Source organism: Nomascus leucogenys, chromosome 5, assembly GCF_006542625.1.
Source record: "Nomascus leucogenys isolate Asia chromosome 5, Asia_NLE_v1, whole genome shotgun sequence".
In the NCBI taxonomy this organism is placed as follows: domain Eukaryota; kingdom Metazoa; phylum Chordata; class Mammalia; order Primates; family Hylobatidae; genus Nomascus; species Nomascus leucogenys.
The window spans coordinates 11,671,220-11,686,831 of NC_044385.1; the positions used below are offsets into that span (position 1 = coordinate 11,671,220).

Sequence of the window (15,612 nt, forward strand, 5' to 3'; positions counted from 1 at the left end):
TCTTTGCATCTCCAGGGGGTGGCAGGATAGAAGGAGGGCAGAAGTGCAGACCATCAGACTGCTGGGGTCTGCTACCACCAACACTAAACACCCACAGCTTTTTAAATTCTGGGCTAATAAATGAGAATGTGTTACACGTAGCTTAATGAGAATGCAATACATCAAATCAAATTCATAGATGGCGAGAACTCCTAACGGCTTCTGTACAGTGCCTGGAACCTGGCTGACAAAAATGTTTAACAACTGCCTCACTGAACACCAATTTGCCAAAGAATCTATTTTTTTAAAATCTCAACATTTTATTACTGGCTGTTACTTTCAATATATCTGGTGATAAATCTGACATTTATCTCATAAATCTGACAAGAGAAGATGAGCTGGGTGAGATTAGCACTAAATCAGAAGTGTTAAGTATGTCTCTATAATAGATTTTGCTAGTTTAGAGTTTGCAGTTGATGGTGAGGCTGACTTCATGTGTCAGTAGCCTAATGAAAACCACTGTAATTGTCAGGGGAAAAAATCATGGTGGTTTAGAAAATAACTTTCTCTTGAGTTAATCCTAATCTTTCGGTTGCACTGAATCAGTGTTATTCATCATTTTCGCTTATTTTAATCAGAGACTTATACAGAATCCTTCCAAATTGAACTAAGTGTCTTAATTTTCTAAGCCCATAACAAAACCAAGTAGCACTTTCATGGAATTGTCAGTCAAAGCAAGGCTTTGCCTTTTATCTTTTTTCCCCCAAATTACCTAGAAGATCTGATCTTTCCAATAACAAACCCCACTATGCCCCACACTTTCCCTTCTCCAAAATCATCAAATAAGAACAGCAGATATTCTTTGAACCAAATGTTTCATTTGTTTAAAATCCTTTAAAGTTTGGATTTGAAGGAATCCCTTCCCTCCCAGCGTCCACATAGACTCCCTCTTCTTGGCTAAACTGCTGTGTAGTGTGATGGGGTCCTGTTTTAAGTTGGGCTAGTAGAAACTGGAGGTGGTTACACTTCACCAATAGGTTACAGGATTTTCATTTATTTCTTAATTGAGCTTCGTCTCAGGGGTGAAGCACTCAGTCTTATACAAAGGATGAAAAAGTAAATATTACATTAAATTATTATTATTACAATTTTTTTTTTTTGAGATGGAGCCTCGCTCTGTTGCCTAGGCTGGAGTGCAGTGGCATGATCTTGGCTCACTGCAACCTCCGCCTCCTGGGTTCAAGCAATTCTAGTGCCTCAATTTCCCGAGGAGCTGGGATTACAGGCGCCCGCCACCACGCCTGGCTAATTTTTGTATTTTTAGTAGAGATGGGGTTTCGCCATGTTGGCCAGGCTGGTCTCGAACTCCTGACCTCAAGTGATCCACCCTCCTCAGCCTCCAAAAGTGCCAGGATTACAGGCGTGAGCAACCACGCCTGGCCTAACTATCACCTTAAATTTTTTAAAGTCCTGGGTAACCAAAGGAGATTTGGAGCACTCTTTTTTTTTTTTTTTTTTGAGACACAGTCTCGCTCTGTCGCCCAGGCCGGAATGCAGTGGTGCTATCTCGGCTCACTGCAAGCTCTGCCTCCCGGGTTCAAGCCATTCTCCTGCCTCAGCCTCCCAAGTAGATGGGACTACAGGCGCCCACCACCAAGCCTGGCTAATGTTTTGTATTTTTAGTAGAGACGGGGTTTCACCACGTTAGCTATGATGGTCTCGATCTCCTGACCTCATGATCTGCCCGCCTCGGCCTCCCAAAGTGCTGGGATTACAGGTGTGATGGAGTACTCTCTTTTTTAAAGTCCTGGGTAACCAAAGGGGATTTGGAGTACGCTCTTTGTCAAACACTTCCCATGGCCTTGATTACCTCACTACTTCCTGACTGTTTTCCCAATAACCATCAGTTTCTGTATGTCTTTAAAAAACATTTGAGCAAATGACATTATTGATAGTCCACTGATTGTAAACATACTTGCATAAAAAAGTTGGGGCAGGTGTTCTGAAGAGTATCACCATGTAATACTAGCATCCCGTTAATTCACCAAAGTACTTTATAACAAAAAAAGTAATAAACCAACAAGACAGGGTCATTTCTTATTGCTGTTTTCTCTTTTTTTCTTTTTTCTCATGGGTCAATGAGGCTTTTTATTTTGAGCACAAAATCACTAGGGATCTTGCCTGTGGCCACCCGGGAGATGACACTGGAGGGTCACGTGCCTCCAGACACTTGGTGGAAAGTGAGGTGAGAAAAACAATGATTTGGGCCAATTACACGACTGCAAGGCTAGAGCTGCCAACAGGGCTCCAGGGAGCTTGGCTTCTGTAGAAGTTCTTTTTTTTGGGCGGGGGAGGGACGGAGTCTCACTCTGTCACCAGACTGGAGTGCAGTGGCGCAATCTCGGCTCACTGCAACCCGCTTCTGTAGAAGTTCTAAGGAAGCGGTGAGAACTCCACGGCGGTGGGCAAGGGTAGCTAACTAGCAGCGGCCCCTACAAATGTTGGTCGAGGGCCTTGAGCTGCCTGAGCTGACACGAGGGGAGGGGTCTAATTAGCCACCAGGTAATTGAAGGGCTTGCCTGTCCACAGCTTACTTGGCTGGGGGGTTTCTGAAGTTCCTGCCGGCAAACTTAGCCTTGCTGCGCAGCTCCTCTTCAATTCTGAGGAGCTGGTTGTCCTTGGCCAAGCGCTCAGATCAGCAAGGGGCACCAGTCTTGAGCTGCCCAGGGCACAGCCCCACCACCAGGTCAGCGATGAAGGTATTTTCAGTCTCCCCAGAACAATGAGGCACCATGACACGCCAACCATTGGCCTGGGCCAGCTTGCACGCCTGAAGGGACTCAGTCACGGAGCGAATCTGGTTCACTTTGAGCAGGAGGCAGTTGCACTTCTTCTCATTCACGGCCTTGGCTGTCCTCTTTGGGTTGGTCACTGTGAGATCATCCCCCACTACCCGGATTCCTGCACTGGCCATGAACTTCTGCCAAGCTCCCCAGTCATCCTGGTCAAAGGGATCTTCGATAGACACCACTGGGTAGTTATTGATGAAGAACTTGTACAGGTCAGCCAGATAGTCAGGTGAGATTCCAGGTCATACTTCCCAGACCTGAAGAACTGAGGCCGCTACGTCCATGCCGATGATCACCTTATCCGTGTAGCCAGCTTTCCCAATCGCAGTCTTCAGCAGCTCCAGACCTTCTTTATTCTCCAGGATGTTGGGAGCAAACGTGCCTCCATCCCCCACACTGGTGGCATCGTTCCCATATTTCTCCTTGATGACATTCTTCAGGTTGTGGTAAACCTCTGCTCCAATGGGCATGGCTTCCCTGAAGTTTGCTGCACTGACTGGGAGGACCGTGAACTCCTGCATAGCCAGATTGTTGACAGCATGAGAACTGCCACTGATGACACTGAATGCCGGGACTAGCAAGATGACTTTGGAGTTGCCAGACAAGTCGGCGATGTGGTGGTACAAGGGAACCCCCTTCTCAGCAGCACTAGCTTTGCAGGCGGCGAGGGACATCCCCAGAATGGCGTTCGCACCAAATTTAGATTTATTTTCTGTTCCATCCATCTCGATCATCAGTTTGTCAATCTTCTCTTGTTCTGTGATGCTCAGTTTCTTGCTAACCAGGGCAGGTGCAATAGTTTTATTGATGGCCTCAACAGCCTTTGAGACACCCTTCCCCATATAGTGAGTCTCATCATAGTCCTGGAGCTCTAGGACCTCACAGATACCAGTTGAAGCATCACTGGGCACACCAGCTCTGAAGAGACCTTCTGAGGTGAAGAGATCAACCTCAACAGAGGGATTCCCACGAGAGTCAAAGATCTCCCTGGCATGGATCTTGAGAATAGACATGGTGAATTTCTAGCCACTGGGTCTCATCGCCTAGGAGAGAAGTGGAGGGTGCTGCAGACACTGAGGTCAATGTTACTTGTTGCTATTTTCTTTGAAACCGTGGGAATGGCACTGATCAGGAGAGATGTTACATATAATGCTGTGGGTATGTCTGGGGCTATCAACGGTCTCAGGACCTATTTAAATCTTTCCTGTATTTCAGGGAGAGGATAATTTTATCTTTAACATGGCATGAATCCATTCCGATTGTAGGACTTTGGCCCTTAGAGGATACTAGAAAATATGTTTTCTTAATTCCAGATTTGAATATTAAATTAAAACAGATGTGCAAAAATAAACAGAGATCCACCACCGAAACAAGCTACCCCTCCATAAAACTGCCAGCTTTGGGGAAAACCAGTGTCCACCGTTCCACGTCCTTGTCCTAAACTCTTATAAAACAACAGATTCACATTCCTTCTTGACCTGTGGTTGTTTCAACGTCCGGAGAGGCCAATGAAGGAAGAAGAAGAGCTCTAGAAGTGCCTGGAGGGGTCTCCACCCTCCCGCTTGGGCCACTCCTCGTCCACCCACCTGCGCAGAACCTTCTCCACGTCGGCCCTGTGGTAGAGCCTGCAGAGCTCCATCAGCTGGCCCACCGTCCTCTGACTGTTTCGGAGCAAGAACTCCAAGGTGGGGCTCTGTGGCCTCTGCTCCAGGAAGCACAATTCATCATAGGACATCCCCCATTTGCTTGCAAAATTCCTCCAGTTTTTCACCGTTGGGTGACACGGATCCAGCTTTATCCTGATCACATCTAGTAAGTCCTGATCGTTGAGCAAGTCACTTATGGTGGGGGCCCGGAGCAAGCAGGAGGAACAAGTACAGTTTTCTTTGCAGGAGTTGTCCTTGCGGATCTCTGCAAGGAGAAACAATTTAGTCCACAGGTCAACAAGAGGCCTAACATATGCATTCATTTCTTACATCCTTTATTTTCCTGCTGAATTGTCAAAAGCATCATATGGAAGACTATTTCAGAACTCTCATTTCCTTTTTTTTTTGAGATGGAATCTCGCTCTTTCGTCCAGGCTGGAGTGCAGTGGCGCTGTCTCGGCTCACTGCAAGCTTCGCCTCCCAGGTTCACGCCATTCTCCTGCCTCAGCCTCCTGAGTAGCTGGGACTACAGGCGCCCACCACCGCACCCGGCTAATTTTTTGTATTTTTCATAAAGATGGGGTTTCACCGTGTTAGCCAGGATGGTCTCGATCTCCTGACCTTGTGATCCATCTGCCTCGGCCTCCCAAAGTGCTGGGATTATAAGCATGAGCCACTGCGCCTGGCCTCAGAATGCTCATTTCTAATAATGTGTTACTCTTTTTTTTTTTTTTTTTTTTGATACAGGGTGTCACTCTGTTGCCCAGGCTGGAGTGCAGTGGCATGATCTGGGCTCACTGCAACCTCTGCCTTCTAGGCTCAAGCGATCCTCCCACCTCAGCCTCCCGAGTACTTGTGACTACAGGCACATACCACCAAACCTGGCTAATCTTTTTTTTTTTTGGTAGAGGTGGGGTTTCACCATGTTTCTCAGGCTGGTCTTGAACTCCTAGACTCAAGTGATCTGCCCACCTTGACCTCCCAAAGTGCTGGATTACAGGCATGAGCCACCACACCTGGCTGTGGCTAGGCTAGGCCAAAGATGAGTTACTTTGCTGGAAGGGGTAAGAACTTTTTTTTTTTTTTTTTGAGATGGAGTCTGGCTCTGTCGCCCAGGCTGGAGTGCAGTGGCAGGATCTTGGCTCACTGGGAGTAAGAACTTTTAAAGCCAGTTTCCCTTTCTTTCCAAGACTGTCTATGTTTTACAGTGTGCATTTGTGACACTGCTGGCCAGAATAAGGGCTCCAGCAAACAGAACTCTCTCCGGGGTACAAGGGTCTGCAGTGTCTGTGAGTAACCAGCCCACACTTGCATGCACCTCAGCCCTTGCCCCTTCCAAGTGACCAGTCAGCCCTGACAGTTTAACACCAAACACAGCCTGTCAGCGTGTAAAAAATGCACAGTTCTTTGAAAGGTCTTAAAAAAAAAAAAAAAACACAGACATGAAAACTGGAATATCCACTCCATATGCATATTTGAAAACAAGTGATAGTTGATAGTGCCAGGAATCTTCCTTTTTAAATTTATGGCCCCCTTATCAGCCCTCTGCCTTTACCTGTGTTTTCTTCACCCATAGGCTCCCTTTGAAGTGGTGCCAACGCCCTGGGGTGTGTGCAGTGGGAGGGAAAGAGGCAGCAAACCCAGCAGGAGGCCTTTCAGCTGAGCTTCAGCATGAAGAGCACGCGCCCACCCCAGAGGAAGGGCCACCTTCCTGCTGAATCTTAAAGACTCAACTGTAGCCTCATTTGATTAGCAGGAGGTACATTTGTAGGAGGATGAAGTGTGTAGGTGAGAGGTGTTGACAAGTCATTTGCAATAAAGTATTAAGTGGTGTCTAAACAACAAGGCAAACTAAGTAGCTTAAATTCTACAACAACACTGAGTCTCATGAACCCTCTGAATTCAGATTTTAACAGCCAAAGGTCACTTCAGAGACCACTGGCTTGGAAAATTCTGGGGAAGGTTATAATAGCCTTTACTATATATATATAACATTTATATATATACAAAACATTTATATATATAACACATTTATATACATATAAAACATTTATATATATAAAACATTTTATATATAAAACATTTATATATATAAAAAACATTTATATATATAAAACATTTATATATAAAAAACATTTATATATATAAAAAACATTTATATATATATAAAACATTTATATATATATAAAACATTTATATATATATATATATAAAACATTGAGTCATGGCCTTCCAGTTTGGGAAGGTAAAGAATTCGGACTGAGGGAGTAACTGTGGTGATCATAAGGGAGCAAACCAGCAATCTTGAGGCAAGTGGAAATTAAAAGGTAATAAAACAAGAGCCATGAAAATATGCTCATACTCTTTGACCTCCTAATGTGACTTCTGGGAATCCACCCTAAGGAGATAATCCAAAATATGCATTTACATAAACATTGTTATCATGGTGTTATTTACATTATTAAGTTTCAAAAACAACCAAAATGCCTAAAGTTAGGGGACTAGTGAAATAAATGATTGTACTACTTGATGGAATATTATTTAAGTAACTATGAAGACAATATGGCAACCTAGAAAATGTTTGTGATGTTATGTGAAAAATGCAAGATAGAATGTATGAATTCTACGATTAGAACTACATGAAAATCAATGAGTGGATAAAGAAAATGTGAGATATATATATTTAAATATATATATATCTGGCACACTTAAAAGGCACACTGAGATTATATCAGGGATTTTGTTTTGTTTTTTGCGACAGTCCCACTCTGTTACCCTGGCTGGAGTGCAGTGGCACAGTCATAGCTCATTGTAACCTGGAACTCCTGGGTTCAAGCAATTCTCCTGCCTCAGCCTCCCAAGCAGCTGGGACTACAGGTGCACACCATCACACTCAGCCAATTATTAATTTTTTTTGTGGAGATGGAGGTCTTGCTATGTTAACCAGGCTGGTCTTGAACTCCTGGCCTTAAGCAATCCTCCTGCCTCAGTTTCCCAAAGCACCGGGATTGTGGGCAGAAGCCACTGTGCCCAGCCAGTTTTCTTTTTTTTTTTAAATTAAACTTTAAAAAAGAAAATGCAGGGAATTGAGTAGTCCAGTTTGGTCGAGCACAAGTTATATTGAGGCAGTCACGGAAAATAAAATAGGGAGAGAGCATGGGGGGCATGGAGTGGAAGGCTGGGACTTGGTAACTGGACAGATACCGCAAGAAAAAGTCTAAGGACTCCAGCGAAGCTTAAGTGTACACAGAGAAGCCCAGGTATTCTTAAAAGGCGAACAGAGAGTTTTTTTTTTTTTTTTTTTTTTTTGAGACAGGGTCTCGCTTTGTTGCCCAGGTTGGATGGCAGCGGCAGTCACGGCTCACTGCTGCCTCAAGCTCCTAGGCTCAAGTAATCCTCTCACCTCAGCCTCCCGAGTAGCTGGGACCACAGATGTGCGCCAGTACACCCGGCTAATTTTTAGATTTTATTTGAGACAGGGTCCCACTATGTTGCACTGGCTGGTTTCAAACTCCTGGGCTCAAGTGATCCGCCTGCCTCAGCCTCCTAAATTGCTGGGATGACAGCCGTGACTAGCCAGGGAGAAATTTTTTTTTCCTAGGGTGCTTTTTCCTTTTTATTTTTCAATTTCCATAGTTTATTGAGGAACAGGTGGTATTTGGTCACATAAGTTCATTTGTGGTGATTTCTGAGATTTTGGTGCACCCATCACCCGAGCAGTTTACACTGCACCCAATTTGTATCTTTTATCCCTCACCCCCTTCCCACCTTTTCCCCCTGAGTCCCCAAAGTCTATTGTATCATTTTTATGCCTTTGCATCCTCACAGCGTAACTCCCACTTATGAGTGAGAACATAAGATGTTTGGTTTTCCATTCCTGAGTTACTTCACTTAGAATAATAGTCTCGCTGGGCGCGGTGGCTCACGCCTGTAATCCCAGCACTTTGGGAGGCCGAGGGGGGCGGATCACGAGGTCAGGAGATGGAGACCATCCTGGCTAACACGGTGAAACCCAGTTTCTACTAAAAATACAAAAAGTTATCTGGGCGTGATGGTGGGCGCCTGTAGTCCCAGCTACTCAGGAGGCTGAGGCAGGAGAATGGCGTCAACCCGGAAGGCGGAGCTTGCAGTGAGCTGAGCTTGAGCCACTGCACTCCAGCCTGGGTGACAGAGCAAGACTCCGTCTCAAAAATAAATAAATAAAATAAAATAAAATAATAATGGTCTCCAAGTCTATCCAGGTTACTGCGAATGCCATTAATTCATTCCTTTTTATGGCTAAATAGTATTCCATCATATAGATAGATAGATAGATAGATAGATAGATAGATAGATAGATAGATAGATAGATGATTGATAGATAGATAGATACGTATATACACACACACACACATATATATATATATATATATATATATATATATATATATGTGGATTTTGGATAAACTATTAGCAGTTAGGGTTTTCTCCAATTCTCCTGATTGTGAGTGAAGATGTGATGCATACCTTTCACATAAATTGGGGCCGCATCTTTAATCATCTCACCACTAAAAGGATAATTAGGTCAAAAGAATGAGCCTTCTAAGGCTACTGGTGCCCCAAATTGCTCTCTAGAAAGAAAGGCTGTACCAGTTTACAGTGTGGATTTTCTTTTCTTTTCTTTCTTTTTTTGAGACAGTCTCATCTTGTTATCCAGTCTGGAGTGCAGTGGCACAATCTCAGCTCACGGCAACCTCTGCCTCTTGGATTCAAGCAATTCTCCTGCCTCAGCCTCCTGAGTAGTTGGGACTACAGGCACCCACCATCACACCTGTCTAATTTTTATATTTTTAGTAGAGATGGAGTTTCGCCATGTTGGCCAGGCTGGTCTCAAACTCCTGAGCTCAAGTGATCTGCCCACCTCGGCCTCCCAATGTTCTGAGATTACAGGTATGAGCCACCGTGCCCGGTCATTTCACCTTTGTCAGCACCAAGTATTTGTTTTAAAAATCTCTTTTCAAAGATTTTTTTTTAAGTGGTAGGTTAAAAAATCAGGCCTTATCTTTTTCTATCTCCATGCCTTTCCCAGTGTTTCCTTCATGATCAGAACGCCTTCCCTCTCCCTCTCACCGAACTTCCTCTATTGCACTTCTCTTCCTCTAATGAACTTTACCCATCCTAGAAAACCCACCTCAGATTCCCCCTTTCCATGAAGTCTTCCCGGCCCCTGTCTGAATTCCATCTCACTTGGAACCCCCACATCATTTCGTTTGCATCTCCTGACCCCGCCTTGTGGTGAGAAACACTGCACAGTTTTCTTATTTCCGTGCAACACCTTAAAATCCTGAGAACAGATAGGCATCTCTGCTCCTGCCTCAGCCTCCCAAGTAGCTGGGACTACAGGCACCCGCCACCATGCCCAGGTAATTTTTTGTATTTTTAGTAGAGACGGGATTTCACTGTGTTAGCCAGGATGGTCTCGATCTCCTGACTTCATGATCCACTCACTTCAGCCTCCCAAAGTACTAAGATTACAGGCATGAGCCACCATGTCCGGCCATGATCCAGTTCTTATAATGATTAATAATACAGTCGTTTATATCCCTGTAAATCATGTATAATAAATACAATTACAAGCATGGAGAAAAGTTTGGAAGGATCTATAACAAAAATATTAACAATGGTTAATTCTGGGTGATGAGAACACAGGTGACTAATTTTTTTTTTTGCTTAGGATATTTTCCAATTTTCTATAATCATTGTGTTTATTTGGATACTATATATATTTTTGAAACAGGGTCTTGCTCTATGGCCCAGGCTGGAGTGCAGTGCTGCAATCATGGCTCACTGCAGCCTCCACTTCATGGGCTCAAGCAATCCTCCTGCCTCAGTCTCCCGAGTAGCTGGCATGCACCTCCATGCCCAACTAATTTTTTAATTTTTTAAAATTTTTTGTAGGCTGGGCAAGGTGGCTCACGCCTGTAATCCCAGTACTTTGGGAGGCTGAGGGAGGCAGATCACCTGACGTTGGGAGTTCAAGACCAGCCTGACCAACATGGAGAAACCCCATCTCTACTAAAAATACAAAATTAGCCGGGTGTGGTGGCACATGCCTGTAATCCCAGCTACTTGGGAGGCTGAGGCAGGATAATTGCTTGAACCTGGGAGGCAGAGGTTGCGGTGAGCCGAGATCTTGCCACTGCACTCCAGCCTGGGGAACATGAGCAAAACTCCATCTCAAAAAAAAAAAAAAAACTTGTAGGGACAGGGGTCTCACTATGTTCCCCAGGCTGGTCTCGAACTCCTGGGCTGAAGCAATCCACCTGCCTCGGCCTCCCAAAGTGCTGGGATTACAGGTGTGAGCCACTGTGCCTGGCCTAAAATATACATGTTTTAATGTCATAGAAAAATAAGGATTTAAACCGCTAAGTACAGAATTATATGTAATGGTGTCTGAAGGTCCCTTTCTTGTTTTATCTTTGTAAGATTTAGTGTTGGCAATGTTATCGTCAAGAAGAAAAAACATCAGAAGTTTCTGTAAAGCTCCTTTATTTATTTGTTTATTTATTTATTTATTTATTTGAGATGGAGTCTCGCTGTTGTCAGCTCGGGCTGGAGTGCAATGGCACGATTTCGGCTCACTGCAACCTCTGCCTCCCAGGTTCTAGCGATTCTCCTGCCTCAGCTTCCCGAGTTGCTGAGATTACAGGTGCCAGCCAACACGCCCGGCTAATTTTTGTATTTTTTAGTAGAGACAGGGTTTCACCATGTTGGCTAGGCTGGTCTCGAACTCTTGACCTCAGGTGATCCACCCACCTCAGCCTCCCAAAGTACTGGGATTACAGGCATGAGCCACCGCACCCGGCCTGTAAAATTTCTTTAAACTGAGTGTATGAAAAGCTCTTATTTCTTTGAACAATCATATCAACCATTATCAGTTTATTTTAAAAAGTAATATGCCAAAAGATCTACTAAAGTTTTTTTGTGTGTGTTTTCTTTCTTTTTTTTGAGACGGAGTCTTGCCCTTGTTGCCCAAGCTGGGGTGCAATGGTGCGATCTTGACTCACTGCAACCTCTGCCTCCTGGGTTCAAGCGATTCTCCTACCTCAGCCTCCCGAGTAGCTGAGATTACAGGCACCTGCCACTACTCCCAGCTAATTTTTTGTATTTGTAGTAGAGACGAGGTTTCACCATGTTGGCCAGGCTGATCTCAAACTCCTGACCCCGTGATCTGCCCGCCTCAGCCTCCCAAAGCGCTGGGATTACCAGCATGGGCCACAGTGCTTGCCCTGTGTGTGTTTTCAATAACACAAGTGACAAACCATTTCCTTAATTGGAATCTACATGAACTGCTGATATAAATGAATCTATAGCTGCTTTTTAGAATCACAAACTCTAATTAGCTCTCTGGAGGACTTAACACAGAGCAAATAAGGTTTTTTCCTATCAAATACATTTTGTATTTGTATTTGTATTAATGTATAGTACATTAAATAACTGTCATATATATTAGACATGAAAGGTTAGACTGGGTAATGCCTTGGAGAGGGGAGAGAAAGACTTCAGACCAAAGAAATCTTTATCAGAAATGGAGAAAAATGAGATTATTTATTTTATTTGTTGGTTTTTTTTTTTTTTTTTTTTTTTTTTTGAGATGGAGTCTCGCTCTTCTCGCCCAGGCTGGAGTGCAATGGGGCGATCTTGGCTCACTGCAACCTCTGCCTCCCAGGTTCCAGCGATTCTCCTGCCTCACCCTCCCGAGTAGCTGGGATTACAGGCGCCTGCCACCACAGCCGGCTAATTTTTGTATTTTTAATAGAGATGGGGTTTCATCATGTTAGCCAGGCTGGTCTCGAACGCCCAACCTCAAGTGATCCACCTGCCTTGGCCTCCCAAAGTGCTGGGATTACAGGCGTGAGCCATCGCACCCAGCCAAAAAATGAGATTATTTGATGCTTCTCAAATAACAAGCACAGGGCTGCTGTACAGTGGAAATTCAAAAATTATCTGCTAAATGAACAAATGAATGAGAACTGTGCATTGTCCCTGGCAGGCAAGGTAGATTCGTTATTGTTGTTTAATGAATCTTAATACCTAAAGAGGGAACTTCTACTAAAGGAGAAAGAATGTAGCTGGTATCTGCTAGCAGTAAATAGATATTGATGGAAAATACTACAGAATTGGTCTTAAAATACAAAAGATGGATTAATTATTGGTTTGGAGAGGAGAGGGTTGTTGAAAAATTAATTATACATAAAAATTCACTTAGATTCTCTAATAATTGGGGTCCCCATTTGCCATGTTTTGATGCTTGACCTGTATATTTTCCACTGGTGCAAGGCAATAATGAAACACACCACGTCAAGTCATTTATGATGACTTCCTATTTTAAAGGCCAAAGCCCCGAAGATTTATTCTTGGTCAGTCTAGTTTGAGCAGTGGCTCAAACGAAGAAAGCATTTGTCAGGTGAAGAAGAGCCAGGTTTCTTATCATCACAGTAACTGTCATGATGAAGTGACAATTAACACAGTAATTATCACTATCAAAATTCTTGTGCCTAATGTATGGTAGCCCTGCCCTGAGTCCTTGACAAGCATAATCCCAAGTCATCCTGATTCTGGGTCTGTATTGGATGGTGCTCTTCGAATCCCAGTGCTCCAACTTCCTCAAGGCTTTGGCATCTCAGGGCATTGAACCTCTAGGAACGTCAGACTCCTCATCCATAAAATGGAGATGACAGTATTTCCTGTATCACTTGGACTAAATGAGATGAGGAACAAGATGCCATTTTTGCCAAGTGTTATGCCAATGTTCTTTAAAGATGTTAGGTTTTGATGAGTCAGGTGTGGTGGTGCACACCTATAGTCCCAGCTACTCAGGAGGCTGAAGGGGAGGCTCACTTAGCCCAGGAGATTGAGGCTGCAGTGAGCCATGATGGTGCCACTGCACTCCAAGATGTTAGGTTTTAGACTTATTTATTTAGAGACAGAGTCTCACTCTGTCACCCAGGCTAGAGTACAGTGGCACAATCATGGCTCACTGCAGCCTTCACCTCCCGGGTTCAAGCAATGCTCCCGCCTCAGCCTCCTGAGTAGCTGGGACCACAGGCACACGCCATCAGGCCCAGCTAAGTTTTTGATTTTTTGGTAGAAATGGGCGGGGCGGGGGGGGTCTCACTATGTTGCCCAGGCTGGTCTCGAACTCCTGGACTCAAGCAATCCACCTACCTCAGCTTCCCAAATTGTTGGGATTACAGGTGTGAGCCACCACACCCGGCTTGTTTTATTTTTTGAAGGAGGCAGAAGAAAGAGGCCCCAGGCCATCTCCCAGCTCACCTCCTCTGCTGCTCCTCACTGCCCACGCCCGTTCTAGAACACTGAGCTCAGTCCAGCCTCAGGGCCTTTGCCCCAGCAACTTCCTGTCCCTGGCATCCTCCTGTCTTAGAGCTCCACGGGCCAGGTCCTTTGCATTGTTTGGGTCTTGCTACCCCCTCAGAGCTAAAGTGGCACCCTCCCCCTACCAGGCTTAATCCCATTAACCTGGCTTATCTTCCTCAAGGCACCTACCACCATATAAAATGACTTACTGATTTTGTGTTTATTATCTGTCTCTCCCAGCTAGAATAAGCTCTAAGAGGAAAAGGACTTCAGATGTCTGGTGTCACTGCTGCACACCAGCACACAGCAGGTGCTCAGTAAGTATTTGATGAATACATCAAATGAATGAGGAGTGTGACATAGTTCAAGAAGAAAATCAAATGAGAAATTAGGCTTCTTAGCAGCCCAAGAAGAGCTCTTATCTAGAAATTGTCAAACCAGCTGATGCAAGTTTTTTTGGTGTTAACAAGGCAGCCGCAAGATTGCTATGGAGAGGACACCGTGTACCATGGAGATTAACAGCATGAGCTTTAGAAGCAGCTAACCCCGTGCAGATGTACGACTTGGACAGGTTACTGAGCTTGCTAAGCCCCCATCTCACTCTCCAAACAGGGATAATGACACCTCTCTCACAAGGTGGTTGTGAGGATTAAATGAGGTAATTCTTTAAAGCTCCCATCCTAGCACATGGTAAGAAGCATGCAACAATGAATAGAATAGCTGTGGGGAAGCATTAATAACCAACAGCCTTTTTCAGGAGACTCGCTTGAGCCCAGGAGGCAGACGTTGCAGTGAGCTGAGATTGTGCCACTGCACTCCAGCCTGGGTGACAGAGCGAGACCCCATCTCAAAAACAAACAAACAAACAGTCTTTTAAAAAGCAATGGTTCTCAACCTTGGCCACAGGATGGACGTCCCCACCCCCAACCCCACCAAACTCCCAGGGAAATTTACAAAACCCTGATGCGTGGTCCCACCCTCGGAGATCCCAATTAATTAATCTGGGATCCAGGGAGGACGTGGGAATTTTTAAAAGCTCCTCGGGACTTCTAATGTGCAGCCAGGACTGAAAACCTCCACCTGCCTTGAAGACATTTCCAGATTAAGTATTTAGTCAGCAGCACCTGCCAAAATTAGATTTTGGAATTACACCCACTTCTTTCTGAGAGATGCCATGTCTGTTGATGATTAAGAGTTCTCGGATACACAGGGCTTCTCCACACTCACAACCTGATGAGTGGGTTTTCCATGGGGCATTTCTCCCCCCACCTCCCTCCTCTCCATCGTTTCTCACTACAAATATTTTAAAATTACACTGTAAAGAAGAGTTCAGGAATCAAGCATGCTCATTAATGTCATTTAAAACAATTGTAAAAAAAAATAGTGAATGTCTGGTAGTGTCTGTATCTAACTCGTAAGTTCATGGCTGGTGGGTTATAAAATATGGGTCAATTAACAGTTAATTGTGAATTGCAAGAAGCTTCACAATTCACAAACGTCATGATTAGTTAGGCGTAGAAACGGCTCCAGTCAGGATGTTGGCAGCGGATCACAGACTGACTTAATGTGCCTCCCTGCAGGGAAGGTGCCCTTTTATCTTGCACACTCTGGCTTTTGGAGAGTGATTGCCATGGGAGTGTTTCCCTCCACTGCTGTAAGAGGACTGTTAGCTCTCAGATCATTTGTAAGGATGTTCCCCGGGATAACCAGGTCTCGAGTTAGTTCAAAACCATTAGAGAGTAAACATTTTATATTGGCAACTTCAGAGATAACTAAGTATT

The 15,612-nt window shown here is 44.5% G+C and overlaps 2 protein-coding genes across 3 annotated transcripts in view; both read right to left on the reverse strand.

Annotated features, from left to right (window-relative positions):
* Window positions 1-2,553: 2,553 nt before the first annotated feature.
* LOC100593778 (alpha-enolase) overlaps window positions 2,554-15,612 on the reverse strand; it is a 92,824-nt gene continuing 79,765 nt past the window's right edge. Inside the window, 3 exon segments of the mRNA XM_030812641.1 lie at window positions 2,554-3,063; window positions 3,066-3,094; window positions 3,096-4,739. Of these exon segments, the coding sequence (XP_030668501.1) occupies window positions 2,570-3,063; window positions 3,066-3,094; window positions 3,096-3,841 (1,269 nt within the window). The 5' untranslated portion in view covers window positions 3,842-4,739 and the 3' untranslated portion in view covers window positions 2,554-2,569.
* Window positions 3,584-15,612, reverse strand: part of EDARADD (EDAR associated death domain) — a 91,874-nt gene continuing 79,845 nt past the window's right edge. Inside the window, exon 6 of one of the 2 annotated variants that reach the window (XM_003267300.2) lies at window positions 3,584-4,739. In XM_003267300.2, coding sequence (XP_003267348.1) covers window positions 4,357-4,739 — 383 coding nt within the window. In that variant the 3' untranslated portion in view covers window positions 3,584-4,356. The remainder of the gene's footprint in view (window positions 4,740-15,612) is intronic. The other variant, XM_003267299.4, reaches the window with a different exon arrangement.